A 27,537-nucleotide genomic window follows, 5' to 3' on the forward strand; every position below is an offset into this window, starting at 1 on the left:
ATTCAATTCTCATAATTATGTGGCTCCGAATTAACAAGCCTCTGTTTGCAGGGGATATTGCAGGCTGATTCTTCATTTTTCTTACTTTCTCACCAGCCAGTGACTCTCTCCCTATTGGAGGAACATAAACCTTCTTGAGAGCCAAATGATGGATATCTATATTCATAGAATGCAAATGATCCCGGGGTAAATCTGTGTCAAGTGTATGTCCCGAAGTTCTTCCATGGTGTATTGCCATGTAAGATTGTATAACCTAGGAAAACATTTCATTAGTTATTCCTGGAGCACCAGAGGAGAATCTGAATTACCTTTAAAATACTGAATCAAAAATGGAAAAATCACCCATTCCCTTCCATGTTGTTCTTAGGCAATACATACTCCTGACTTCCTCAGTCCCAAACGCATACATTATGCAGATGGCTTTGGCCACTACGCCAATCTCCTTTCTTCTTTGGGAACCTTTTGTGTCCCTTCTCTGTCATCGGCTGGCTGGGAGCACCCCATCCACCGCCTGCCTGCTGCTTGCGCCACATACACAATGTGGGCTTTGTTTACGTGTCCATAAATATTTGACAATTCAGAAACAGCACCATTCCCAGCACAAACGAAAAAGATTATTCCTAGGCAATTTCAGGGTCGTCAGCACACTACTCTGGGTCCCTCCCAAACCAGGGACAGACATACAAAAACAATGAAGTGGGGGTCATTCAGTGTGGGAACTATGTCAAGTGGGTCAGTCAGTTCCTTTGGGGAGATTCAGTGAACTGGCCCTGCAGGTAGAATACGGGAAACATTCGGGGGTTTTATTTCTCTTAAGGAAAACCTACTCTACCTGATCGTTGAGACACAGAATCCATGAAAATTACAATGTTCATTACTGAGCAACATCCCTGACCTGGAATTAAACTGAGAATTTGGGGTGCTGGCTCCAAAACTACTTTTAGGACAGTTCCTAAGACAAACTGCACAACTATTCACTGTGTTTTTCATGCAACTGTACCTCTGCAGTCACCTGTAGGAAGTGAAACCCATCTCTCCAGAGCATAAGTCTAACATAAATGTTTGGAGGAAAGGAAGGGCTTCTCTGAAACCCTAGCAGCTGAACCATAGAAAACACTTCCATGCCTCTGAAGTCAGAAAACAGAATCATTTCCTTGTTTCTGCTCCCGCTGTTACCTGTCTTCCTGTCTCTCAACCCCACATTCAACTTTGACCTCCTATAAAATGAAAACCAAGTTATTTTAGCAGACACAGTTGAGGTGGGGTGGGGCGGGGGAGTGAATCACTGGGGTGTAGGGAGAAAGCCCAGGGAAGTGAGCTACCTGTAGTCCAGATATCATTTTCTTTGCCTCCTCCATTTCTTTTTCTAAGTGTTCTTGTTGCTCCAGCAGCTGGTCTTCCCATGAAGTCTCTAGATAGGTTCCTGGGCTCCCTGCTAGCCAGTCACGGGAAAATGGAGAATCTGTCTCCTCTACAAAGTGAAAAAAGCGAGTATGGCTCATGATGATGAACAGGAGAGAAGGTTCTCCAAGTTGTTAGCCAGAGCTTCCAGCCCCCTGAACCTGTCGGCACTGCTCAAACTGGAATCTCCACTAGGTGGGTGTGTGGAGTCCGGGTGGGGGTTGGTGAGAGCAGCTCTAAGCAAAGCACCTTCTATGAACTTCAGGCTCAAGTCTCAGGGGAGCAGCATATATACTCTCACAGAAAGGGAAGCTGCTGCCCTGGGAACGGCCCACCTTCCTTCTCCGACACCACAAGAGGGAGGTGGGAAGATATCTCCCTAGTCAGCATCTATTTGAAATGGTTCATATGTACCAGGCTAGTTTGGTTCTCAATTTCTGACATGTGTTCCCCAGGTCAGATTCCGACAGACTGCTCACAAAAGGTGTGGATGGAAGGGCTGCCAAATGTAATACATTTTTTTCTAGCTACTTCAGAACTTCAGCTGGGGGACGATCATTTAATCCTCCTTTGTTCCGACAGTCACAAATACTGAACTCTGCCTCCAACATATCCTGGAGGCAAAGTACACAGGAAAAAAACCAGAAAATACCTTTCCTGCTCTCACAAGAGTTTTTATGGGCATTGACAATGCCCAGGTCAAACTCCTCATCTGAATTTCCCTGACTCGCAGTAAACAGAGCTGCAAGAGTCATCATAATCATAACTGAGTAAAAAGAGAGCTGAACTCGGAGACAGGAAGAGCTGGGCACAAGCTCCTCTGGTGTGACCCTGGGTAAGTTCACTTAACCCAGGGGTGAAGAACCTGGGGACTCGAATGGCCCCCTAAGTCCTCAAGTTCAGCCCTTTGACTGAATCCAAACTTCACAGAACAAATCCCCTCGATAAATCCCCTTGATAAAAGGTGTTCCGGTGGCTGGCTCACTCACTAAGATATCTACTGTGAGCTCCCTACACACCAGCGTAATCACAGTTTTGGTGCTCAAAGGATGCTATGTAGCTGACATGTATATAGCATTTTAAGATTTAAAAAAATTTCTCACGTGATCTCATTTGATACTCACAAGAACCCTGCGAGGTGAGCCACTACAGATATGATCATCTCCATTTTACAACAGAGGGAACTGAGAGTTGGAAAGTTTTAGGGGTCACTCAGCTAGGTAAGCGCTGAAGGCATGTCAAACATGGGTCTCTCCTGACTCCAAGTGCACTGTTCTTTTTATAACATCACGTGTGTCTCCTCTCTCCATATGAAGACTAAAGTGAGGTGGAGTAAGGGAGGATGACATTTTGGTTTTATTTCTGAAGCTCTTAATCCCATTTCTTCTGAGTGGCTGAAAATTCCACGAAAAGTATCATCTGTTTTGTTTGATTTCTAATTTGTTTCCCCTGTATTTTGTGAGAGGGAAAGGGGAGTAATCAATAGGGATATAAGGAACAACCAAGAAAGGGAGGCCATTCCTGTCCCTCCCAACTTCGAACCAACAGTATGTTCTCTGAAAGAACTTGACTGATGTTTAGACCTCAATCTAAGATCAGGGAAGAATATGGAATTTTCTTTAAAAAATAAATGTGAGATTTTAAAATAAATTTTATCTCAGATATTCATAGGATCATATAGTATACCAGATGCGGCCAGGTGACAAAAGACTTGTTCAGGGCATTGCAAGATTTTTTGACAGCTCGAACATTGGAGGTGACACTAATCAAGAGGATATAACCCTCCTAATTGTCCCCAAAGGCAGTAAGCCAAACCCTGGAAGTAGATATGGGCAGTAAACTGAAGGAGGCTGATGACCACAAATGACTCTTGAAAACGCTTCAGAAGAACACTGCCCAGATTAATAGGCAATGTCAGGAGAGGCTGATAAGCACTACCTGTTCTGTTCTCCTGTCCTTCAGAAGGAATAATCACAAAATCTGCCCTCTCCTCCGACTGGGATATAATGGACTCACTCTTTGCACTGTGGATCGGACTTGGTGATGTCAGACTGTGGTGGAGGAAGAAAGAAGAGAAACAATTATTATGCACGATTATGCAGGGACTACAATCAACCTCTGTGCTGTACTCTAGAAACATATTCCCTGGTAAGGACCCAGTCCCATGGAGACATTCCCACATAAAGACCTGGTCAGCAGAGCCCCTCTAAGCCCAAATGATAAGATCGCTGATAAGATCTTTATCATGGGGCTTGGCCAACCATTTCTTATTAAAAAGCTTGGGGATATTAAAAATCCAACCCCAGAGCTCAGAAAATAATTCCAGTCTGTATCTTGCAACTGATCTGGGACCTGGAATGAAAGCATAGAAAGAAAAGAAAAGACAAATGTGATACTTCCGATGGTAGGGAAGGCAAAGTGGGCATCTTTGTGGGCTAATCCCAAAAGAAAAGACAAAAAGAGAGGCAGAGAGAGAGAGAAAGAGAGAGAGAGAGAGAGAGAGAGAGAGAGAGAGAGAGAGAGAGAGAAGACAGAAGAGAAAGAAGAGAAAGAGAGAGGGGGAGAAAAGGAGAAAGAGAAAGGAAGGAGGTGGATAGAAAGGAAGGAAAAGAGAGATTAAGTGGAGGGGCAAAAGCAGAGGGTAGAGTTGGAAGAAGCCATTGGTGTGCATATGGACACACATTTCATATTAAGCTGGAAAATGAGTAATGTAATATAGAGCCATGTGATGGCTGGACAATGTATGGGAGCCAGAAAGGCAGAGTATGGTTTAGTTCTCAGTTCCTTACACTGTGTCTTTCAAAAGTGAGATTCCTCAAACCTGATAATGGCAGGTAAAGAGGAAGGAGCTGTCTAATTTGGTTTGGCTAGTTTGGCCCCAAAAGCAAAGAGTTGTTCATTAGAACTCTGACAACTACATTTGCAAACTGCCACCAATAGATAATTGTCTTAGCAACTCATTATTTCTGAGGCTCTTAGAATCACTTAGGTTATCAAGGAAACGCAATTTTTAATCCTCCCATACTAAGTGCACAAATAAGACAAGATATGAAGGTAATAAAGGTGTTTCCTCTTTTCTGATAAAGAAGAGATCCCAAAGAACTTCTTTTTAATTTGAGCTGCACCTTGAGAACATTAACGCTGAAACAATCTCAGAGGCTGTGGGGTCCACAGTCCCAGGCCCCTCTCAGGAATTCTTCTCAAATCCGTCACCCAGACAACAGCAAAAGTGTCTAGGGTTCACTGACCCATTTAATGTGCCCCTAAAGTCTCCCAGACTAATCCTCACAACCATGATCAGGAGTTAATGTTTCATTCTTCCTAAAACAGAAAAAGAGGCCAGCAAAAACAAAAGCAAAACTGAGTGGAAGTTATCTGGAGATATTTCTAAATCTCAAATCCCATCTGAGGGACAGTGTCCCCATCCTCTCTACTGTCCCTGGTTTAAGGGTTGGGGTGGAAATGACCTCAATTAGGGACATTCTCCACCCCCCTTCCCAATGACAAAAGTGAGTGGGAAATCCCCTGTTATGTCATATCTAGCTCATCCCTACAGGTCTGATGTGCCCCTTCAGAAGGGCTTTCTCCAAATCTTGCTTATCAGTCCTTCAATCACTCAGACAGTAAGGCATCTAAGCTAACATGATTTATAGGCACAGAAATAAGAGATGCTTCTCTTTTTGGAACAATACCCTGCTTCTCAGGGGCACAGATTTGGAGTTGTTTAGGTTCTAACATTAAAGTCCTTAAAGAAACAAGGATCCGGGTCTGGAAATTCAGGAATAGTTCTTCAGTAGCTGGTTTTTGTATGTGCATTTATTTGTGTTTATGTGTGCTTTTTAATAATAAAAAAAACTAATTTGAGTCCCAAATGACAAGGTATGATGGGCTGTGTGGGGACTGCCCATGGAACACTGGGGGATTACATGTTGTTCGGTATGCATTCCGACGGGCAGCAGGAGGAACGTACTGAGCCTTGTGTGGAAGTTAGCAGAGTGGGTCTGGGCACGGGAGAGCTGCCTGAGCCCCAGCCCCAGACTCTGGAGCTGTGCCTCCCTCCAAGCACGGCTGGTATGCCAACGCATGCTCGGCTCCACCCTAACCACGCCCATGTGCGCTGCCTCCCATATAAGGGCAGAAGGAGGCGGATGCCTGGGTATCCAGCTGAGCCGGAGGAGTGTCAGAGCAGGCAGAGGAAAACAACATTTGTTTCCCCAATTGAGGTCGCCTGGTGCTAAAAGCAAAGGGGGAGAGGTGGCAGGAGGGAACCGGGGGCTGAGAGAAAAGGTGAAGGGTTTGAAGAAGAACCCGTGATGTCCCGAGGCATGCATGCAGTCCAGGAAGGGGGGGAGGGTCTTCCAAGGAGATGGACAGAGGCATCAGCAGGGGAAACATGAAGTCCTAGGGTCTCAAGTCAGACATATTTTAATCCCAGTTATTAGCAGGATGACTGATTTCCCCGTTTCCCTTTAAAGATCCCATGTTCTCGCCAGCCGGTTGTCCACACCTTCTGCTTCCCCACCCCCAACACCACCAGGAGCCTCAATGGAGGCGGCGGGTGGCTGGTGACAAACCACGCCAAAGGAGGCATTCACTAACTGTCTGATACTCGAGTCAAAGGTCATTGTCTCGTCTCGAGCGGAGACCCTCCCTGTTGCCTCCGGACTCCGGAGACGAGCGAGGCCACAAGCTGCATTCCCAGATGGGCCGTGAATCCGACCTCAGCGAGTCCGTCCTTCCCCCCCTTCTCTGCGTCCCTTAGTTCACCACGGCGCTGCCCGCAGCTCCCTAAACCTGCTGCGTTTTTAGACCAACATTCGCGCTGCCGCCCCCCAGCTTCTAGGTGGCCAACACCCCCCAAGGCCCGGAGCTTGCTCTTTGATGGTGCAGTTGCGCCCCACCCCCATCCCCGGCCCACCGCCTGCGATGACAAAGGTGACCCCGGCTCACCATTTGACCTGAGTCCCTCCCATGGTCCCCTCCGGGCTCCGGCTTCAGCAAGCCCGCTTGTCCAGGAGGAGTGGGAGGCTGCTTCGGATCACATCTCCCCGGCTTGCGGGCATATCTCACCCCCGGCCAGGGGCAGGAGGGGCGAACTAGTAGGGAGGCGTCCTCCTGTGCGGGTCCGGGGTAGGGAGGACGAAGAGCCGGGGGTCCCAGCCCCCGTGTTTTCCCGACAGCTCAGACACTGCAGCAGTGGCAGCAGCAGCTCGGCCTCGGTGCACGCCGACTCCCCTCGCAGGCTGCCCGTCCCTAGCTCTGGCATTTTGGTCCTCGCCGCCGCGAGGCTGTGTGCATCCCTCGGCTCCCAGGCATCTCAACCCATCGCCTCAGCGCCCGAGCCCAGGAAGGTGGCGGCTCCGCTCCGCGCGGTGCTCCGGCCGCCAGTGCCGGCGGAGTGGGCAGGGGCGGCGACTGTGCCGCGCTCCTGCAGACCCCTCCCCTCCCTCCCGCAGCCTCCTGTCACACGCGCTCCGCTCGCTCTGGGAGGCAGCGGCAGCTACGGTGAGGGCGGCGGCGGCGGCGCAGGGCTCCCGGCCGGCGCGATCCCAGAACGGCACCGCGGGCTGACTGGAGCTGGGCTCCGGGCGGAGAGCGAGGTAGGGAGGGAGGGAGGGAGGCGTAGAGCGAGACCAGGAGCTGCAAGAGGAGGGGGAGGGGAGGAGAGGGAGAGGAGAGGAGAGGAGGGAGCTGCTCAATCTCGGGGAGAGGAAGCCGAGCCGAGGACGCCGTCCTCCTCGTCCTGCTAAACGGCACACTCTGGCAACTCCCCCGGGCCAGGAAATTGTTGCCTTTTCTAATCTGAACCCATCCTTCGTGACCGAGGCCCAGACAGAGACCTGAACGAGGCTCTGCGCGCGGGGGCGGGGGCTGGATGGAGAGGCTACCCTCCCAACGTCTGTACCACCCTTGGCCCCGTTCCCCGCCTTGTTGTTGAGGATTTGATTTTTAAACTAAGCCCAGTTTGTTTTTTAAATACGCAGCCTGGCTAGCGACCCCAAAATTATCAAGCAAAAGCCAGTGGAATCCCCGCCCCCCCCCTCCGCACGCCGTGGGAGGTGGGGGTGGAGTTTCACCGGAGACTCAGAGGAGGAAGGGCCTGGCCGTGGGAGGGGGTGGACTGCCAACCACACCTCCCTAATCTCCCTGCACCTTTCTTCCAAAGCCCTAGTTCACCTGGCCACACGCAAATCCTGGGTTGTGACACCCTGTCTAGAAAACTGTTTTCTAAGAATCTCTAACCATCCTGGCGCCCATCACCTTGAATTCGGAGAATCTCTCCCCTTGAGCAGAGTAGTCCCTACTCCTGTTCCATATCTGAGGCGGAAGTAGGAAGCAATTATTTAGGTCTCCCCTCCCAGAGGGGCTCATTGAGGGAAAAACCAAGTGACTGATTACCCAGCAGGGGGCAGTGAATGGGGGATAATGAGATTCCAAAAGAAAGGTGAAATAAGGGAGAATTGAGCAATAGAAAAGTCAATGTGGCATATTTCCATCTAACGCCTCCCCCTTAAACAAGCTGTGATGATTTTTCCATTTCTGCATGGTTTCCAGTGAGTCACTTGTTCTCAGTGTCTCACCCCCCACAGTCTTGCCTGGGTCTCTAGGCCTAGAAGACAGCAGGTGCTCTCAGGAGGAAACGCAGACTCTTTTCTGCTCCCTGACTCAGGCAGGCTACATGAGGTTCTGAAGAGTGAAAGGCCTTGTAGGCAAGCAGGAAACAATAGATCTAATTGTACTAGCAAACATCCTTTGAATTTGTCCCAAGTGATAGTCTCATTAAAACAAAAAAGGCTAGAAAGAAATGTCAGGGACCAGCAATTTCTGACTGAGAGAGTTCCTTCTGGAAGTGTGGGAATTACATCAAGTTGAACAGAGTTGCCAACATTTTGTAACATTCTTTCTTTTGAAAAGAATTCAAAATGACTTAAATAAATCAGAAAAAGGTCCATTAAAGACAGGATGGCATTCAATATGAACAAGAAATACGTGAAAGAAACCCAAAACACAGAAACAAAAATGAGGAACAACTGGCTAGCTGAAGTTTAACTTAATAGCATGGGAAGGATGGCAGCACAGATTGAGTTGGGCCCAACTCCCCTGCCTACAAATTCACCACGAGGTACCCTAGGTTAGCAGGGTGTTGGATCTGTTATTTTATTGAAATAGGGAGCTTCCGGATGAAGAAACTCCTTCTCTCCAGGCAGGTTGGCACCTTCTCTGCCATATTTAGGTTTGGAGAGTTGCCCAGGGCACTGAAAGATTGAGTCACATGTTCAGGCTCCCATATCCAGTATGTGTCAGAGGCAAGACTTGAACTCAGTTATAATACTTTGCAAAAAGCCCTGAGGGGTCATAGTAGAATATAAATTAAATATGACTCAGTACTGAAGTACAGTTATTAAATAAGCTAATACACTGGGATGTGTTTACAGGAGCATGGCTTTCATTAGCCAAGGAAGCAATCCTTCTGCCATTACACCGGGCATCAGTCAGGCTTTATTACAGCACTGTGACCCATTTTTGCCTCTGCATTTGGCTCTAAAGGATATTAGCTTTATAGCTAGATTCACACACTTATCAGCTCAGTCAAATTTTTACCAATGCACAATTCCCAGTTCTATCAATAAATACTGTAAACATATGGTGCCCTCAGACAATTGGATTCATTTCTTCCCTTTGCTTCAAGCCTGCCACCATCTTCTTTCCATTCTGCATCCCCCACTTACAACTATATGCTGACTTTCGAGACAGTGTGGTAGAGCTATGGAACCTTAAAAGTGCACTAAGAATTTTTAGACATGCTGTACTAGAATTATTTCTCTTAGCTGCTGGCTTTGCCCTGATTCTACTCTAGCCATGCCCCCATGTGGCCATGACTAAACATGATCACTGCAACCATGCACTGAAACACAGCATTTTTTACTGGGAGGAAATATTTATCACTTTTACCTCAGCCTCATCCCCGCTCCCCCAACCATGGAAGCCCCAGGAGTGTACATTCCTTTATAATCAAATATTGACAATAAGAAAAGGAGAAAGGAGGGACAGCTAGGTGGCGCAGTGAGTACAGCACCGGCCCTGGAGTCAGGAGGACCTGAGTTCAAATTCAGCCAGACAAGTAACACACTTAGTAGCTGTGTGACCTTGGGCAAGTCACTTAACCCCAACTGCCCTGCCTTCCTCCCTGGAAAAAAAAAGGAGAAAGGAGGTGAGGGTTGCACAGCTCTTTAAGTCATTCCTTTGGGCCAAGGTCCCCAACAGTCCCCTCAAATGTCACTTTTGGCTAGGATAATTCTAAACAGGTCGTAAGATGATAGTTACCTGGAGGAGCTGGCCTTGGATGAGGGTCCTTGATGCCCCTCATATTGCTGCACCAGTGCCCGAACACTCCAGTATGGATTTTCAATTTCCTCATCCATGCTGCTGTTTCTAAAGACAGGTAACCAAGGAGGGAGTTGGTATCAGTCCCTCAACCCTGTCATGACTCAGGGTCACTCACTCCTCCTCACTGGACACACAGCCCTAATGATATGGTGTATTACTCTAGCATGGCTTGGCCTTTTGGGCTCACACTAGAGCATATGGCTGGGTTCAGAGAAGAAGTAAATATCCCACCCATCTCCCAGGACAATGAATGAATGACTAAATAAGTAAATAAACTCACAGCAATAGCATAATTTAACATTTGCAGCACCCCCCCCCCAAATTTTCAGAACAAGACCCTTACTCTTTGGTAACTACAAATTTACTGTATCTCCAGAAGAGCAGTGTTTCCTCTTTTTTGCAGGTCCCTCTAGGCCTTTGTGTGCCCTCACAAGGCAGGGGTTGTCTGGGTGTTGTTAATACCTGGGCACTCTAATATTTAAGGGAAAGAACCAGAAAGAGAAGGGCAGTTCCCCACAGCGCACTCCTTCCCCTCACCTCTGTCTGTATCGGAAGACTTCTCGCCCTGACCGTGACATGTCATGACATACATCAGCCAAAGCAGCAGCTGCCCCCTGTGCCACAGCGGTGGCAGAGTGTGGTTGATGACTCTGCACTGGAGCTCTGGAGTCCTTTCTGTGGCTCACCATCCTGTTGGAGCCAGGTTTGAAATGTGCTGCCAAGGCAAGGACCAACCTCATGATAGACTTAAGGTTTCCTTCCACAATGTCTGTGGGAAAGAAGAGACCCCAAAGAGATCTTAGGACAGTGGTAAAGGACTTGAAGACCTAGAGAAGGGGACAATCAGGGATACAATGGTCTGGATCTCCTAAGCCTACATAGGAACTAGATCAGGATACAGTGACTGTCTTGCCTTCCCATTCACACAATTCGTCTAGAAAGAGGGCGAATGCAGGAACAAAGCAGTAAGACAGGTCTGATAAGAGTCCAGGTGAGGAAATGTCCACACTTGGTCTTTTCTACTTTGTATGGCATGAACTGAAACAAGGTCAGTGGCTGCCAATTATGGAGCATCATTCATGCTGAATGAGCCCCACCAATTACACCAGCTCCCCTGACCATTCTAGCATGGGAGAGAAGAGATCCTGCTTGCCACAGACTCATGAGCAGTCTGCCCCAAGAGCCAACAAAACCTCCTTTTAGTGCTAGCGAGTTAGAACTGGAGTCATGGGACACCCAGGCTCTGGCTTCACCTTCCAGGGGCCCCTCCACAGTAGCACCAGTTCAGGCTGGTCCAAGAAGTGTTATCTTCTCCTAAGTAAACCTAAGGTCCCATGTGACTAACATCCTGTTAGGTATTATTAGAGGACATGGAGAGGAAGCTGTGAAACCTCTCTTTTCACACCTGAAGGCTTCTGTAACGTGAATAGTAATGTGGAAAAACAGCCTGCTTCCAGACCAACTGTATGATGGCCAGTCATCTGTCAACAAACATCTATTAAGTGCCTACTGTGTGCCAGGCACTGTGCTAAGTGCTGTAACAAAATTTAGATCCTGATGTCCTAAAGTAATTCTTAGTTAAAAGATCAAGAGAACTGAGAAAAGCACAGAAATACTTCAACTTACAATCAACTTACCGGTTGTCATTTCTTTTCTAACCATTAATTCTCCCTCACACTCACATCCTTGATGACCCAAAACTCAACTATTATGAACCTTAAGGAATTCCTGTCTTTTTTCCCTTTGCTTTTTGCTGAAACTGGCCTCTCAAAACATTCAAGATTTCAGGATTACTCTGTCCAAAAATCACATATTTGGTATTTTCTTGGAATAATAACCTGAGAACGTATGTCTGCCTCTATTCTAGCTGACTCTTTCACCTAGGGAGCTTTGAAGATGGCTGTCAAGAGCTAAGGCTGAGTGCATACATACATTCTCTGTATGTGTGTGATATGGTACTGACCTTTAGCAGAGGTCTGGTGCATTCGAATCTTTTTGGAGGCCACAAACTGTAGCACTTTTTCCACATTGTTCTTCATCTCCTGCTGGTTGCTGGGACTCAGCTGCATCCCATTCAACTTCTCTCCAGCTGTGAAAAAGAAAATACCATAGTAATAGGATTGTGTCTGTCTGAGGTCCATTAAGAGTGAGGACATCAGTAGGAGGATTGATTTGGAAACTAAATGTTTGACTAAATATGAAGAGAGTGAATTGTCTTTGGCCTGCATGGTTCTGATGGGGATGGAAAAAGAAGAGACTTGAGAATGGGTTGTGTTTTGGTACCTTTATATTTTTATACTTATTTTGATGCCTTTTGATATTGCTATGTCCATGAATAGTTTAAGAAGCCCCTGGGCATGGGTTTTAGATAATGTGAAGGCAAAATAGGTAAGTTGGAATGGAAGGAGCTAAGTAGCTGAATTCATGTGTTACACCACAAGCTGATTCATAAACAGACTGACTATTGGAAGGCATTTCCCTCAAGGACCCCAAGCAAGGCCAGTTGATGAAGAAATAACCATAGTACTATAAACTAGTTACACAGGCCTGCCACGGGTGCTGAATCTTCAAGAGCAAAGAAAGGCCCTTTCTTAAAACCCCAAGGTGTGGAGGATAGCGGATAGACTTGAGAGGAGACATCTAGATTACATCTGTGATGTAAATATTGGCAAATCTCTTAAACTGTGCCTCAGTTTCCCCATCTTATCAAGCTTGTGGGGAGGCACTAAAGGTGAAGAAGTCATGAATTGACCTGTTCTTCCAGAACTGTGGGGGCTGATGTCACCATACCCAGAATCTGAGGACTACTAACCAACAATCTCTATCAGGTATGCCAAGATGACACCATCCCGAAGATCCTGCCGAAGATCTTGCACAGGTTTCACCTCTGGCTTCTTCTTCAGCTGGGCATTCACCCATGCCACATAGGTCTGTAACTGTTGCTGAAAAATGAAGAATGGTAATAAGAGGCCAGGTTAGCTCTCCTTCTTCCTTCCCACCCCTCACCCCCCCCGCCACTCTCATGGTAGCAGATGAAGCCAAGCCATATAATTGTCTTTGCACAGTATAAGAATATGGAAATTTTAAGGCTGGGGAGAATTCTAGAATCCTAGAATTGGAAGGAACTCTAGAGGCCATCTAGCTCAAATCCCTGCCCAGGGGATGAGTTTCCTGCTGCAGCATCCCTCAGAAGTGAGCATCTGGCTTCAGAGAAAGCACAGCTTAATCAGAAAAAGGAGTGAACCCACAGGCTGCACCTCTGACTCCTGAGACCCTAACTGCTATATACAGATAAGCAGCTGATATTTCCAGTGATACATGACTGCAAATGTCCTTGGGTTTTCCCTTGGGTTGACTTAGTAAGAAGTTTAGTTCAGTCAGCAATCTGGTTTTTAGATAAAATCACAGCTGTCATTTCAACTCCTGGATTGTTCTCCAGAGGTTTACTTCTGAACCAGTTGCTGGCCCTGATTTTCACAAGTTCTCTCCCACACCCTGAACATAAAAGGAAGATTTGGTTCACAGTCTGATACTTGGGAGCTGATCTTGGATAACTAAAGCCAATCAATTTGACCAGATCCATACTCCTTCTCTCATAATTGCTTCCTTCAGGATATGACTTAGATGAAACCCACAATTCACCTTTAGTCCCAGAGATAGTATCTTGAACCCTGATTATCAGGATTTCTAAAGTTAGGTTTAATCCATGGTTTTGTTCTCCAAGGGGACCTGATTTACCCAATGCCTACATAAATATGAAATGTTGCTATCTCATTATTACTTGGATTTCACTGCAACTGACACAAGCACTGAAGAGATGATTTTCTCTCTTCTAGTCTATTCTTAAATTCCCCAAATCTGGTCTTGGGATCAGACAAAGAAAGCTTCCCAGAGAAACTAATCAGCCAGCTAAAATGAGAAGAGCCAAAGGAAATAGTAGTACAAGAGCTGTGGTTGTTTCCTCATGAAATGGAAGAAGGTGAAGAGTAAACTTTTTACTGACCCTCTCTCAAATGATAGAGGTTGTGGCCAGGGGACCTTGAAAGCTAATTTTTACCTCTGAGCTTTTGCCTATTTGATAGAGAAGATTTACTGTACTGGCCAATCTCTGAGTCATCTGACTGTCTTGTGAGAAGTAGGGCAATAAATAACATGACTTTAGTAAAGAGAGTGCTAGAGATTTGGAAGAGAGTGGCCCCCTACAGATCCATCCAAAATTCACATATTAGATGTGAAGATTGACAAGACCGGGGGCAAATTCAACTCAGTCCAACACTCAGAAACCATTTACAGAAAACAGCCACAGGCAATCTCACACACATCCTATTCTGCCCACCAAACGGATGCTACATGATGATGGACTATCTGGCCAGAATCCAAAGTACAACATAGTTTAATTTTCACCAAGCTTAAAAATATAATTAGAGGTATCAAAAGGGGGGATTGGCTACCTTAGGGGAATAGGTTTCTCTCATTAGAGATCTCCAAGTGAAGACTGGATGGAGATGTTGTAGAAGAAATTCTTGGTCAGGTACAGTTTAGACTAAATTGCCTTTTACCTTCTGACTCTGAGATTCTGTGATTTCTTTTAATGGTAAGCTCACTAGTTCAGGAGATCGAAGGACTGCTGTAGACATAGTATACCTAGATTTCTGCAAATCATTTTACAAATTTCCCTGTATCTTTGCAGACAAGATGCAAAAATATCAACTAGATGTGAAATAGTTACATGGATTCAGACCTGCTTAAATGCCCATGCAAAGAGCAGACATTAATGAGTCGATGTCCACTTGTCTTAAGATCTGTAGTGAAATGTTCCAGGGATCTGCCCTTGGTGATGTTTCTTTTAACATGCCTATAAGGGATTTGGATGAAGGTATAGATAGTTTGTTGATTACATTTGCAGATGGAAGGGGGCTGGAAGAGATAGCTAACATGTTGGATACCAGACTCATCATCCAAAAAAATCTCAACACACTACAACAATGGGCCGAATTTAACGAGAGCTAATACAGCTAAATGTAATGTCCAGCACTTGGGTTCAAATAGTTGATTTCACAAGTATAAGATGGCTACAGTAAAGATCTGGGCATTTTAGTGGACTGCAAATTCAACACCATGACCTTGAAGCCAAAAAATGTAATGCAATCTTAAATTGCATTAAGAGATGCGTAATGCCCAGAATGAGGGAGGTGACAGTCCCCCTGTACTTTGCCCTGGCCAAAACCAATTCTGGAGTATTATTTTCAGTTCTACAGCAGTAAAGCTGGAGCATTTCCCAAGGAGTGCAACAGGGAAGGGAAGGAGCCTGGAAACTATGTAACATGAGATCTGGATCAAGGAACTAGGAATGTTTAGCCTGGGGAAGGGGATACTTAAGAAAGACATGACAGCTATTCCTCAAGTATTTGAAGTTCTCTCATAAGGAAGAGGTAAATTAAACTTATTCCACTGGGGTCAGGACAGAGCTAGGGGCAATGGGTAGAAGTTGAAAGGAGGCAGATTTCAATTAAATGGAAAGAAAAACTTCTCAACAATTATAGTTATCCCAGAGTGGATGGACTGCCCCAGGAGGGAGAAGGCTCTCCTTACCCAGAGGTCTTTAAGTGAAGGTCCAATGACCCACTTTCAGGAATGCAGTAGAAGAGGTTACTGTTCAGATGAGGAGCTGGGCTACATTGCATCCTAAATCCCTCTCAACTTGGAGATTCTGGGACTGTATTCTAAATTTCTTTCTACAACACCATAATGCACTGCTGCATCTGCTCCTTCATGCTGAAAGTTAGGTAGCTGATTCACCAGGATTCAATGTCTGGCTATTATAAGAGTCCAAGATCTTGAACCTAGTAATGAAGTTCAAGTGCTAATTGCATCAGGGTATAATTTTGTTAAAATACTGCTGAGCTCCAAGCTCCTGACATTCCCTTAATTAGATAATCTTAGTAATTGCTCATCCGCTGCTTCCGAAGTTTAAATCTTTATTATGTTTTTCTTGTGGGAGTATTTGTGGGAGGAAGAAAAATCCCTAAGATTACAGTACCAGAGAATTAATATGCTGCCATCTACTGGACACTGTGGGGAGTACAGTGACCAGCCTAAGCCCAAACATCAAAAGCCATTTTACCATTGAGATTTACACCTCGAAATGGGGAAAGTAGCAGTATCTGCAAAACTTAGTCCAGATACCTTTCCATAATGACTGGCTGGGGATAGCAATCCCAGTGCTGATGTCACTGAGTAGCAAAAATGTTGCCTGAGGCAGAGTAGCTAAAGGATACCCACTTAGAAGTGTTCTAGGGAAGATACAACCAAAGGAAACAGTTTTTAGTGCTGAGAGAGCGTGTAGTTTAACCCTATCAATTGACAAATATAGAAGCTGAGGTCTAGAGCAGTGTCCTTGTCTAAGGTTATAAATATGCTAAATAGAAGAATCAGAATAAAACCTAATTCTTCTGACCTGGGTTTATTCAAAACTAGGAGGGTCGGGTAGGGAAAGGTATAGGGACCAAGGCAACAGAGAATTAGGCGAACTCTGTTTCCTTGGAGGATTGGCCTGGGTGGTGTAGGTCAAGCTCTAGTCCTGGAGTTAAGAGGCCAGTGCTCAAGTCTTAGCCCTGATATTCTAGCTGAGTGGTCCTAGAGAGGTCACTTAACTTTGAACCTCAATTTCCAAATCTGTCAAATAAGGATATTAATACTTGATTACCTGTCTTACAGGGTGATTGTGAAGAAAGTGCTTAGGCAACTATAAAGTACTCTGTAAACAGGAGCTATTATTAACTATTACAGTTCATCTAATCAAGACTTGAATGTATCTTGAACAATTGCATCAATAAATTGGGAGGAAGGGGAGGCATATTATCAATTTTACATCAGACCAAAGAATGTTTCTACCCAAGTCCCCAAAGTCTCTGATCCATGATTAGATAGAGCTTCCTAACAGTAATATCATGGATTATATTAATCTCAGCACAACATCGTCAACTAGTGTAGCGTCCTGTAGTGCCATCTATTTTGAATGCCACAGGGCAGCTTGAATGGGCTGCATCTCAGACTTAACAGAATGTCCTCAGAGTTGCCAAGTGTGTGTAGTCCTGCTTAGCCTGTTCTTAGACATAAATCATAAAGTCTTAGTGACTGTATATGTAAGCCTAACTAGAAGGATGATCCAGCAGGGCTGTTAATACTCACAGCCTCTGTTCACTGCTCAAAAGCTATTTGAATCCCCCACCACTAGGTCCCACCAGTTACAGTTAGGTTGACAACAGTAATACCTTTCTAATAATGAAAACACTTCCATCTAATTGGAAAGGTGGAAATGGACAGCCAGTAAGGCATTTGGTCTAAATCAGCCAGTACAATAAACACTTATTAAGTGCTTACTATCTGCCAGACACTGTGATAAGTAAAGCACTGGGGATATGAACAAAGGCAAAAAAAAAAAACACTCAAAGGAGCCCACATCCTAATAAGGAGAGCCAAGTAAATCGCTATGTACATAGAATATACAGAATAGATGGAGGGCAATCTCTGAGAGTAGGCACTGGATGAGGGGGTTGGACCAGGAAAGGCCTCCTGCAGAAGGTGGGACTTAAACTGTGTCTTGAAGGTAGCTAGGGAAGCCAGGATGCAGAGGGGAGGAGGGAGAGCATTCCAGGCATGGGGGCCAGACAATGAAAAGGCTTGGAGGTGGTGGAGAGCCATGTGAAAGGAACAACACATATGCCATTGCCACTAGATTTTACAATATGCCTAGGGAAGTAAAAGTTAAGAAAAATGGAAGGGCAGTAATGGGCCAGCTTATGAAGGGTTTAAATGCCTAACAGAGGGTATTTGATTGAGGAGATAATAGGAGTTTATTGAGTAGAGAGGTAAACTGGTCAGACCTGCACTTTCAGGAAAATACTCTGGCAGCAGAGAATGGATTGGAGTGAGGAGAGACTTGAGGCAAGGGGACCATTATAGTCATTCAGGAAAGAGGTTATGAGGGCCTGTATTAGGGCAGTGACTGTGTGGGTGGAGAAACAGGATGGTATACAAGCATGTTGTGAAGGTAGAAATGACAAGATTGAATACCAGGTTGCATATGTGGGAGTAGTGCAAGTGAGGAGTTGAGGATATCACCAGACGTTTGAGGTTAAGTGACTGGGAGGAAGAAGCAAGGTACTTTGTATAATATTAAGTGAAACTTTCAGGGCCAAGGTTCAGTGAAGTTGATGAGGCTTGGTAGGAGATAATTTTAATTACTTTTTCAAAGAAAATACAGAGGTGGGGAAGAGGCAAAAAGGCTTATTGATGGTTAAAACCCATCATCTATGAGCCTCTCTGGAGCCAATCTCAGAAGACTGTGAATTTCTATGCTTTTATTTAATCTTTGATTTAAGGATGCAGTGGGGGACTGTCCACTGAGCCCAGTCTTTGTGAGCAGGTGGAGTGTTGCTAATGCAATTCCCCTCATGGAGGAAGCTAGAGAGTGGGATATTGTCTAACACAAGTATCTTGGAGAGACTTTGGAGCATGTGTAGACATTCTGTAACTGGTTCCACTCAGCTAACCATATGATAAATAGGAACCTATTTGATTGTCTGTGGCTGCATAGCCAGAAATGAGGATACATTTAAAAGGCACTAGCTGACTAGAACCTTAGCTCTTATCTTCATGTGACTTTTTCCTGGCTGAAGGCATTCCAGTGAGTAATATTGGAGATGGCCACAACTCTGTGAGCTCTGAGAGGTCAGGAGAGTAAGCCAGCCAAGGTCCACCAGTCTGGGAGTAGAGTTCAGGGACCAGCAGAAGGAGATGGATATTTAGTGTTTACTCATTTGTCGCCTAGAGTGCCACCTCCAAACTAAAGTACATAGGGACATATTTTTTCCCCTTTAGGCAACCAGTGTTTTGGAGCAGGGCTCCTTTCTCTTTCACTATGGGTTTGGTCTTGGGTCTCTTTACTCCAGCTCCCACCACCACCACCCAGACTTGCTACCTAATAGCTAAACCTGCCTGCACTAGGGTCGGGGAGCAGGGCAGTTACCAGGAACTGGATCTCCCAAGGACTGTCCATTAGTAAGGCCAAGGAGGGTGTCCAGGCAGGCATAGCTCTCAGTAAGTAGAGCTCAGATAACAGTTGCTATGTAAAGAGGTGATGGTGCTCTTGGGTAGTGTCTGTATATTCTCACAGATACAACCCAGCAAGGCTCTTCCTTTAGGATAACAGTCTCCATCAGGAGATTAGTTAAAGGACCATTTTGGGTTTCAAGTTAAAACCCCATTTATTGGGCCATTGCATCTGTATTGACCCTTCTATATAGTAGAACAGGATCAATCTACTTGTTGGGGCCCCCTGTGACTGCAACAAAGGGTTGTACTCCCAGGTTTAAACCTGACCTCAGTCTGACCTGGCTTGTGTTGTCACCCCACCGTAGAAGAAACCTTTCCTCTAGCTGCTGTCAGAATTTGACCTGTAACTAACCAAATTTCTTGGCAGTGTATTTTACTTCCTTTGATACCTACATTGGTATCTTCCCCATCCCATGGATTCATTTGGTGCTACAAACGGGGCAGACTTTTTTCCATTACTCTGTTGTTGTACAGCACCGAGTTGTTATTCAGCTGGTATGGGCACTATAGCCAAACCCAATCTGCCAAACTCAGACTACCTTTTTGTCATCTGACGAACCATCCACTAAGTTCTGACTATCCACAGACAGTCCTGTTTCAGCTATAATGGCGCTAACTTCACAAGGAGTTGGCAATCTGGTCCTCTCACCCACATGTGGTCCTATACCCTCTCTGGTGCCGCCTCCAGGCAAAGTTGACATACTTGCTTCTCTGTTGCTATAGAGAATGGCCCCTCTTGCTGGGGACACCCATCAGATTATGTTCCTGAGCTCAATGGGACATCCATGACATTATGAATCCATTAGATTATGTTCCTGGATTCAGTGGGACATCTTTCCCATCCCACAGGGCCCACAACTGGTGTTGAATTTTTGTGCCCCTGAATACCAGATGCTCATTTGGGTCTACCTTGCTTTTTGCCCCCATTTCTTTGTCATTAGTCCATTGTGCCAGGCCAGATTCTGCAGACTACTGTTGATATGGTTCAGATCTGGGGCAATGGAACTCTTTGAATCTAAGTACATGAGAGAGTGATTTACTGGAATAGATGGTTCTCAAGCTACAAAGAGAGAAGTTTCCCACAGTCTTTCTGTTGTTCCATAAAGAGGTGTTTCATGACCACTGGTGGAGATAGTCATGTGGCGCTGGAGCATCTGTCAGATCTGAGAATCTGATGAGCAAATAGGGCAGGCCCCTCCCTACCCGATGCTTGAAAGGTCATGCATGTACCTTAGGTTATTCACCTGGGGGCAGTTCTTTATCCACTTGTATAAACTGTGCCATGTTTGTTATCTAATTGTGCCCTGCCCTAACTCAGTACTTGGAGTACCAATTATGAAACCAAGAAAAATACCAAATGGCCTTCAGGCCTTTTCAGTCCCTTCTATTTCTGCAGGGATCCTGGCAGGGGGATCAAAAAAGGGAGAGAAGATGACAAAAAGTCATGTAGTTTTCTAGACTGCCTATAAACATTAGCTTAATTCCTGGTATTCTAAATATGAGATCCTTATCCAGCAGCCGTTGGGTGGACACAGTGCTGTGGGAACTAAAGCATCCTGAAATTAGAAGGCAGAAGGAAGTTGCAGATAAATGAAGGATCGGTTTCTCCTTGGAGAGAAAAATAAGAGAGTGGGTGGAGTTGGTTTTTATTGTACATCCAAAGTCAACAGGAAACATCATTTCGTTGCACGTTTAATTATCTCACCTTGCAGTGTGCAGCATGAGCTTTTTAAAAAAGAGTGTCATGAGCGTAATTATAGCTTGTTCAATACGCATACAATAAAATGTAGAGGCAGCCCGGCATAACAGACAGAAGGGTTCAACCTTGGGGAATCTGGGTGCAAATCCTGCCTCCGAAACATGCTGAGTGACCACAGACAAGTCCCTCGATCTCTCAGTGTCCCACTCCAGTAACTCCGTTGCTATCTTTTGTTTTTGTATCACCTTCTTTTCGAAATATATCCATCTTCCCACCCCTACCTACTGAGCCGTCTCTTGAAACAAAAAAGAGGAAAAGAAGGAAAGCGGATCAGCAAAACCAAACAACGCCTCAGCTGCGCCTGACAGTGTACGCAGCATTCCACACCCGTAGCCTCTCCCCTCCGCAGGAAGGCAGAGAGTTGCATGTTCTCATCTTTTCTTCGAGGACAGGGGGGTTTGTTAGTTTCTGTTTCAGTTTTGCATTTTTTAGTGTGTGTGATGACATTGTTGTCACATTGTTTGTTGCTTTCCTGGACTTGCTTGTTACTACACTCTGCATCAGTTCGTATGTTTCTCTTCCACGCTTCTTTGAAATTTTCATACTCACGATTTCTGATGTCACAATTATATTCCACGTTTATGTATCACAATTTGTTTAGCCATTCTCCACATGTTACTACAAAGAGTGCCGCTTTGAGGTATATTTTGGACCGTACTGTCTATATTTGATTGCTTAAGAATGTGTGCTTAGCAGTAGGATCTCTGGCTTAATCAATTAACAAGCATTTATTAAGCACCCACTATGTACTAGGCACTCTGCCAGGCACTGGAAATACTAAGACAAAAAGGAAACAGTCCTTGCCCTTGAGGAGCTTGTATTCTAGAGGGGAGAAAACGTGTGTGTGTGTGTGTGTGTGTGTGTGTGTGTGTGCGCGCAAAACGAATAAGAGGTAGCTTGGGGAGGATACTCTAGAAAAGGTTTCCCGGAGAAGGTAATAATACTAGAGGAGAATCCTGGAAGAAACCAGGGATCCCAAGAGATGAAAAGGGAGAAGGCAGTGCATTCTAACATGGGGAAAATCAGTGGAAGGGGAGAAATGAACAATGTCTGCTAAGGGAGGGGGGCTGGGTTGTAAAAAATCTCTACAGAAGAGTTTATATTTTATCCTAAAAGCAAGAGAGAGCCACTGGAGTTTGATGAGTAGGAAAATGACCGGTCAGACTTGTGTTTGAGGAAAATCATTTTGGAAGTTGTGTGTAGGACAGATGGGAGAGGTGAGAGGCTTGGGACTAATGAGGAGGTTAGGATGATAGACAGTCCGGGTAAGAGGTGCCACCTCAGCTAGGGTGATGCCCATGTGATTTGTGAGAGGGAGTTGGATGAAGCTTCTACTGTGAATGCAGAACCGACAGCATTTGGCAAATGACTGGGAGGCAGGTAGAAAGATCACTGGATTAACAATAACCACCATGATGATAGCTAGCATTTATTTAGCACTTATCATACGCCAGGCCCTGTGCTACATGCTTTACAGGTGTCTGTTTGATCCTCACAACGCCCCTGGGAGATAGGTGCTATTATTAGCCCCATTTTACAGATGAGGAAACTGAGGTAGACAGAGGTGAAGTGCCCAGGGTCTCACAGCTAGTAAGTGTCTGAGGCCAGATTTGCATTCAGCTTTTCCTGACCTCAGGCCCAGCTCTCTGCCCAGTGTAATACCTGGCTGAGACGTTAATGGGAAGTGTTTTGTGAAGTCTGAGAGGAAAAGTCTTGGTGACCAGAGAAAGCTTCCTTTAGCACTTCAGCTGAGAGAGTGGGGTAGGAAAATATAACAGGCACAGGGGAAAGCCTGCGCAGAACATAAGAGGCAACAGGGCACGTGGCATGTTTGGAAGACATAGTAGTCTAGTCTCACAGGAAGGAAAAGTTCAAACAAAAGAAGAGCAGGAAATGAGGCTACAAAGAGCTGTAAAAGCACCAGGTTGTAAGAAGGCTTTGAGTGGCAGACAGAAGAATCCGAACTTTACTCAGTAATCAGCAGAGAATCAGACAGCTAAAGAATGCGGTAGGAAGCTAAGTGTCAGGGTCAGGAAGTGCTGGGTTCAAATCCTGCCTGAAACACCTGGGGAAACCTAACTTCTTTATTTGTCAAATGAAGGGATTAGAGATGATAGCCTCTAAGGAAGCTTCCAGCTCTAAAATCTGTGATCCTATGAGCATTTTTGACCAGAGACCTCTCTTTATAAATGAATGATAGAGGCATGAGGATAGATTGGAGGGGAAGAAGTCGAGGCAGGAAGAACTTGATGGTGGCTATTGGAACGGTCCAGCCAGGTGGTAATGCGATCCCACTGTGCTGGCAGTGAGAATAAGGAGGGATATATGAGAGAGACTGAGGCTGTTAAATTGGACCAGCAACTAATTATATGTGAAAGGGGAGAGAGAGAGAACAGAATCAAAGACCATACCAAGCTCTCAAGCGAGAGGAAAGCATCGTACCCCATCCTCTGCCTGAGGCACCCGGTAGCGGGGCATCCATCTCAGACATCCGATTCCTACCCTGAGCACTAGGTCTCTCACTCCCAGAACCACGGCTTCTGGCCACTGGTCAAGGACCCAGCCTAGGATGCAAATGCATCATCTGAGGCAGCTGGTAGCACAGCAGCAGATAGAGCGCTGGCCTGGAGTTAGGAAGTCCTGAGTTCAAATGTGGCCTCAGATGCTCACTAGCTGTGGAACCCTGGGTAAGTCACTGAACCCTGTTTGTCCGAGTTCCCTCAACTGTAAAATGGGGATAATAGCACCTACTTCTCAAGGTTATTGGGAGGATCCAATGAGATTTTTGTAAATCTCATTTGTAAATTTGTAAAAAGTGCTTAGCACAGTGCCTGACACATAGTAGGTGCTATATAAATGCTTATTCCCTTCCTTTCCTTTATGTATAGAGACAGTTACTACTACCAAGCCCTATCTCCCTTCTTCCCTAACTTTTAAAAGAGAACTGATACATCCTCCACTATTCACAGGATTGACAGTGGAAGCCTCAGTAAAAGGTACCCCATTTCCTGTGGCTAGCAACCTCCTCCCTCTAATACTTCCAATCCTTGTGATATAGACCACTCCCCAGCTCTTCCCCTTCCCCCACAGCTGCATAAGCAAAAGCTATCCCCCACTTCTAGGTGTCTCCTTCCCATCCACCTTCTGCCCCCGTCCCATATCCCAATCTAGCTGCATCTGTGTCTCCCACTCTGCCCTCTGGAATTCCCAATCTCTCATTAACACCCTTCTCATGCTGCTTCCATTTTCTGGCACTCACAAACATGGTTCCCCACAAAAGCCAATCCTGGCCATCCTTTCTAGTGCTGGCTGCACCTTCTCTCTGGTCCTGGAGTAAGAGCAGGCAAGCTTCTTGCTCTCCACTGCCATTTCCAGACCCTCCCTCTGCCACTTGCTGCTTAGGAATCTCTCCAACTACAACCCCCAATCTGCCTCCTGGAGGCATTTATCTACTCATCATCCCTCTTTCTCAAGGAGGTCAGTACCTGGCTCACAGTCTTTCTTGCCACCCTAACACCTGTCCCCTTTCTAGGGTACTTCAGTGTTCCCTCAGGTTGATGGTGAGGTTCCTTCAAATAGCTAAACTTTACAGTTCCTCAATCGCAAGTCCCATGATTTATGCTTTTATTTTACCATGGCCACACACCGGGACAGCCACACCCTTGATCTCACACTCATCCACAAGCGCTCCAATTCCATTTTCAAGATTTCTGAAATTCTTTTATCCAGCCATGACCTCTTATCATCCTATCTCTCCCTTTGCTTCATTCTCTTAAACCTATTCTTCATCTTCACCTTGACAGCCAACCCTTCCATTCCTCAGTACTCTCCAAGTCCCTCACCCCTGCTCTGGTTTCACTTTCCTCCCCTCCTAATTTTTCCCCTATAGTTAACCAGTTCAACATGACATTGTCCTCTGTGTCCTGCATCCAGTCCTTAACAGTGCTGGGTGCTGAAGGAAGTCACACAGCAATACTAACTGGGAATACTACAAACTATGTTGATTCTTCTCACCACAAGGCAGTCTTTTTACTCCTCCCTAATTGATCCTCCATCCCACTCTCCACAGGAGCAGTTCCAAATCTCTTCTCTCCTCAAGCTTCCCATACTTTCCCCTCTGTCCATTCTTTCATCAGAGTATCTTGCTTCATATCTGACTGAGAAAATAAAGGTAATTCACCATGACCTCTCCTACTCTCATATCAAAACCCCATTTGCATCATCCCCCAAGTTCTCCTGTACTCCAATTTCTGATGAAAAGGTGACACTTCTTCTTGGTAAGGATACCCCCTCTCCCTAACAGGACCCCCCCGCTGATCCTACGCCTCATGTCTTCTCCAGCAGATTGTTCTCACAGTCATTCCCTCTCTAATCTTCAGTTGCTCCTAATCTCCTAGCTCATTCCCTGTTGCCTACAAACAAACCTTGAAAAAAACCCAAACTTTCATTTCACTATAAATATCTTCTCATCTCTCCTCCCATTCATAGACAAATGCCTACAGAAGGCTATTAACTCTTGGTGTTTGTAAGCCATTGGGAAGGAGCTAGGACACTGGAAGAAAATGGAGTGAAAGAGAAGATGGTGGATGATGTCAATCATCTGTTTGATATGAGAGCAGAAGAGAAGGAGTGCATGGTGAATTACTTTCTCTTACTTGGCCTCCTCGTCAGTTCCCATGGGTTTAATTATCATCCCTTTGTAGATAACTTCCAGAGCTATATATCCAGGGTTAGTGTCTCTTCTGAGCTCCAGGTCCTCATCACCAGTGGCTTGTTGGATACTGCAAACTGAACACCACCACCTCACTCCAGTATCAGAAACTCAACATGTTCAAAACAGAACTCATTATCTTCCCCCAAAACTGACTTTTCTAATTTCCTTATTTCTGTTGAGGGTATCCTTCCAGTTACAACCTCAGCATCATTCTCAATTTCACACTGTCTCTCACACCTCCCATCTACTCAGGTCCTAAATCTTGTCTATTTCACCTCCACAACCTCTCTTGAATCCTTCCCCTTCTCTCTACTCATGTGACCACGACTGCAGTAAAGGTCCTCGTCACCTCACACCTAGACCCTTTCTTGGTCTCCCTCTCTTAAGTTTCTCCCTTGTCCAATCTATACTCAACACAGCTGCCAAGTAAAATTCCTAAAACAAAGGTCTGACCATATTGATCCCCTGCTCAAGAAATTCCAGTGGCTCCTTGTTACCTTTAGGACAAAATACAAGGTCCTCTATTTGGCATTTAAAGCCCTCAGAACCTGGCTCCAGCCTACCCTTCCAGGGTTATTATACATCACTCACTTCTCCTCACTCCCTGGTCTGAACAACACTGGCCTCCCTGTGTTCCTCATACTCTATCTCCAGACTCCACGCCTTCACCCAGGTGACAGTTGCAGTGTGCTCCCTCTTCCCTGCTGCCTCTTAGAATCCTTCACTCCCCTCCTATATGAGGCCCTTCCTGATCCCTTTAGCTGCAAGAGTCTCTCCTCCAGGTTACTGCCTACTGATTTTGTCTAGGCTCATTTACATACAGGTTGTCTCTCCTAATATAAGCTCCAGGACAAGAACTATTTCATTTTTGTCTCTGTCCTGTCCCTGGGACACAGTAGCTGATAAATAAATGCATGTTGAGTGATTGATTGAGGGTGAATGATAGTACCACAGACAGAAGGAGTAAAGTCAGGTAGAAGAGAAGCTTTAGGGGAAAAGATAAGGAACAGCCTCCCTTTTTCACATGTTGAGTTTGAAGTGTCAGTGGCACCCACAGGAGGAGATGTGATGCAGTGAGGACAGCATCAAAGAACTCAAGTTCCAGGCTCTGCCACCTTGTCAAGTCACTTCTCTCTACCCCTCAGTATCCTCTTCTGTAAAATGGGAGTGACCACTTTTACTACCAGAAGGAGTTGTGAATGAAGTGTTTTATAAACCAAAAAGTGCTATAAGTGATTTGTTATTAATTATAGTTTTATGATGGTATTCATAAAGGAGATACCTTAACCATCACCAAACAAAAGTGAGGCAACTCTAAATATAGGTGTTTTTGAAGTTCTACTGATGGCAAGCTCTCGACTAATATGTGAGTCACAAGTACCACCAGAATATCAGTGGTCATACCAACTCCTCTCTTTGGCTTTAAGGCCCTCTACAACCTGGTGCCAGTTTTCCTGTCTGGCCTCATGTTATGTGATTCCCCTTCCCGAACACTACAGTCTAACCAAAATGGCCTGGGATGCATTCCCTCCTCACTTCTACCTTTTAGAAACCCCTACTTCCCTCAGGACACCTCCTTCTACATGATGCCTTTCCTGATCCTCCCAACTGCTGGCTCCCTTTCTCCCTAAACTACCACAGGTGTATTTTGTATTCATTCTGAATGTATCTGTATGTGTACCTATAGTCTCCTTTGATCGTAAGCATCTCGGGAGCAAGGACATGGACACTGTTGTCTTTGAATGCTTAGCACCTAACATCACGCATGTATGTAAAAGTGCTAATAAATGATCGCTGATTGATCACTTAACACGGACACAAGGGAGCCTTCTGTACTAGTTCAGATTATATCCACTGTCACTATCATAGTATACAATAAGAGAGATGGAAGTGCTGGCAAGATTCCAAGAGAGAGATTTTCTAGCTAAGTGTCAATTTGAATCATTATATTCTATTTAGACCCCTGCTTTACCCTCCACTATTCTAACTGGTCCTGGGAATCTTCTCCAATATCCTTTGCAAAACACTTCTGTCTGATCTGGGACACAATGGCCAGGACTGCCAGCCACAATACGTGAAGCATCACCAGCGTGTATACTGCCCCGCTGAGCGGTACTTGGGAAACAAGAGATTCCTATCACTGCTGTACGTGCCTGGC

The 27,537-nt window shown here is 45.5% G+C and overlaps 2 protein-coding genes across 3 annotated transcripts in view; both read right to left on the bottom strand.

The window, feature by feature from the left end:
- DIXDC1 (DIX domain containing 1) overlaps positions 1-7,019 on the bottom strand; it is a 34,601-nt gene extending 27,582 nt beyond the window's left edge. Inside the window, exons 1-3 of one of the 2 annotated variants that reach the window (XM_036743272.1) lie at positions 6,352-7,019; positions 3,340-3,452; positions 1,323-1,471 (exon numbers count right to left, since the gene is read on the bottom strand). In XM_036743272.1, the coding sequence (XP_036599167.1) occupies positions 1,323-1,471; positions 3,340-3,452; positions 6,352-6,374 (285 nt within the window). In that variant the 5' untranslated portion in view covers positions 6,375-7,019. The remainder of the gene's footprint in view (positions 1-1,322; positions 1,472-3,339; positions 3,453-6,351) is intronic. The other variant, XM_036743273.1, reaches the window with a different exon arrangement.
- A 2,703-nt stretch (positions 7,020-9,722) lies between these two features.
- Positions 9,723-27,537, bottom strand: part of LOC118836759 (dixin-like) — a 32,379-nt gene continuing 14,564 nt past the window's right edge. The window contains exons 3-6 of the mRNA XM_036743951.1: positions 12,602-12,731; positions 11,753-11,878; positions 10,327-10,558; positions 9,723-9,834 (exon numbers count right to left, since the gene is read on the bottom strand). Of these exons, the coding sequence (XP_036599846.1) occupies positions 9,723-9,834; positions 10,327-10,558; positions 11,753-11,878; positions 12,602-12,731 (600 nt within the window). The remainder of the gene's footprint in view (positions 9,835-10,326; positions 10,559-11,752; positions 11,879-12,601; positions 12,732-27,537) is intronic.

This window comes from Trichosurus vulpecula, chromosome 2, assembly GCF_011100635.1.
Source record: "Trichosurus vulpecula isolate mTriVul1 chromosome 2, mTriVul1.pri, whole genome shotgun sequence".
In the NCBI taxonomy this organism is placed as follows: Eukaryota; Metazoa; Chordata; class Mammalia; order Diprotodontia; family Phalangeridae; genus Trichosurus; species Trichosurus vulpecula.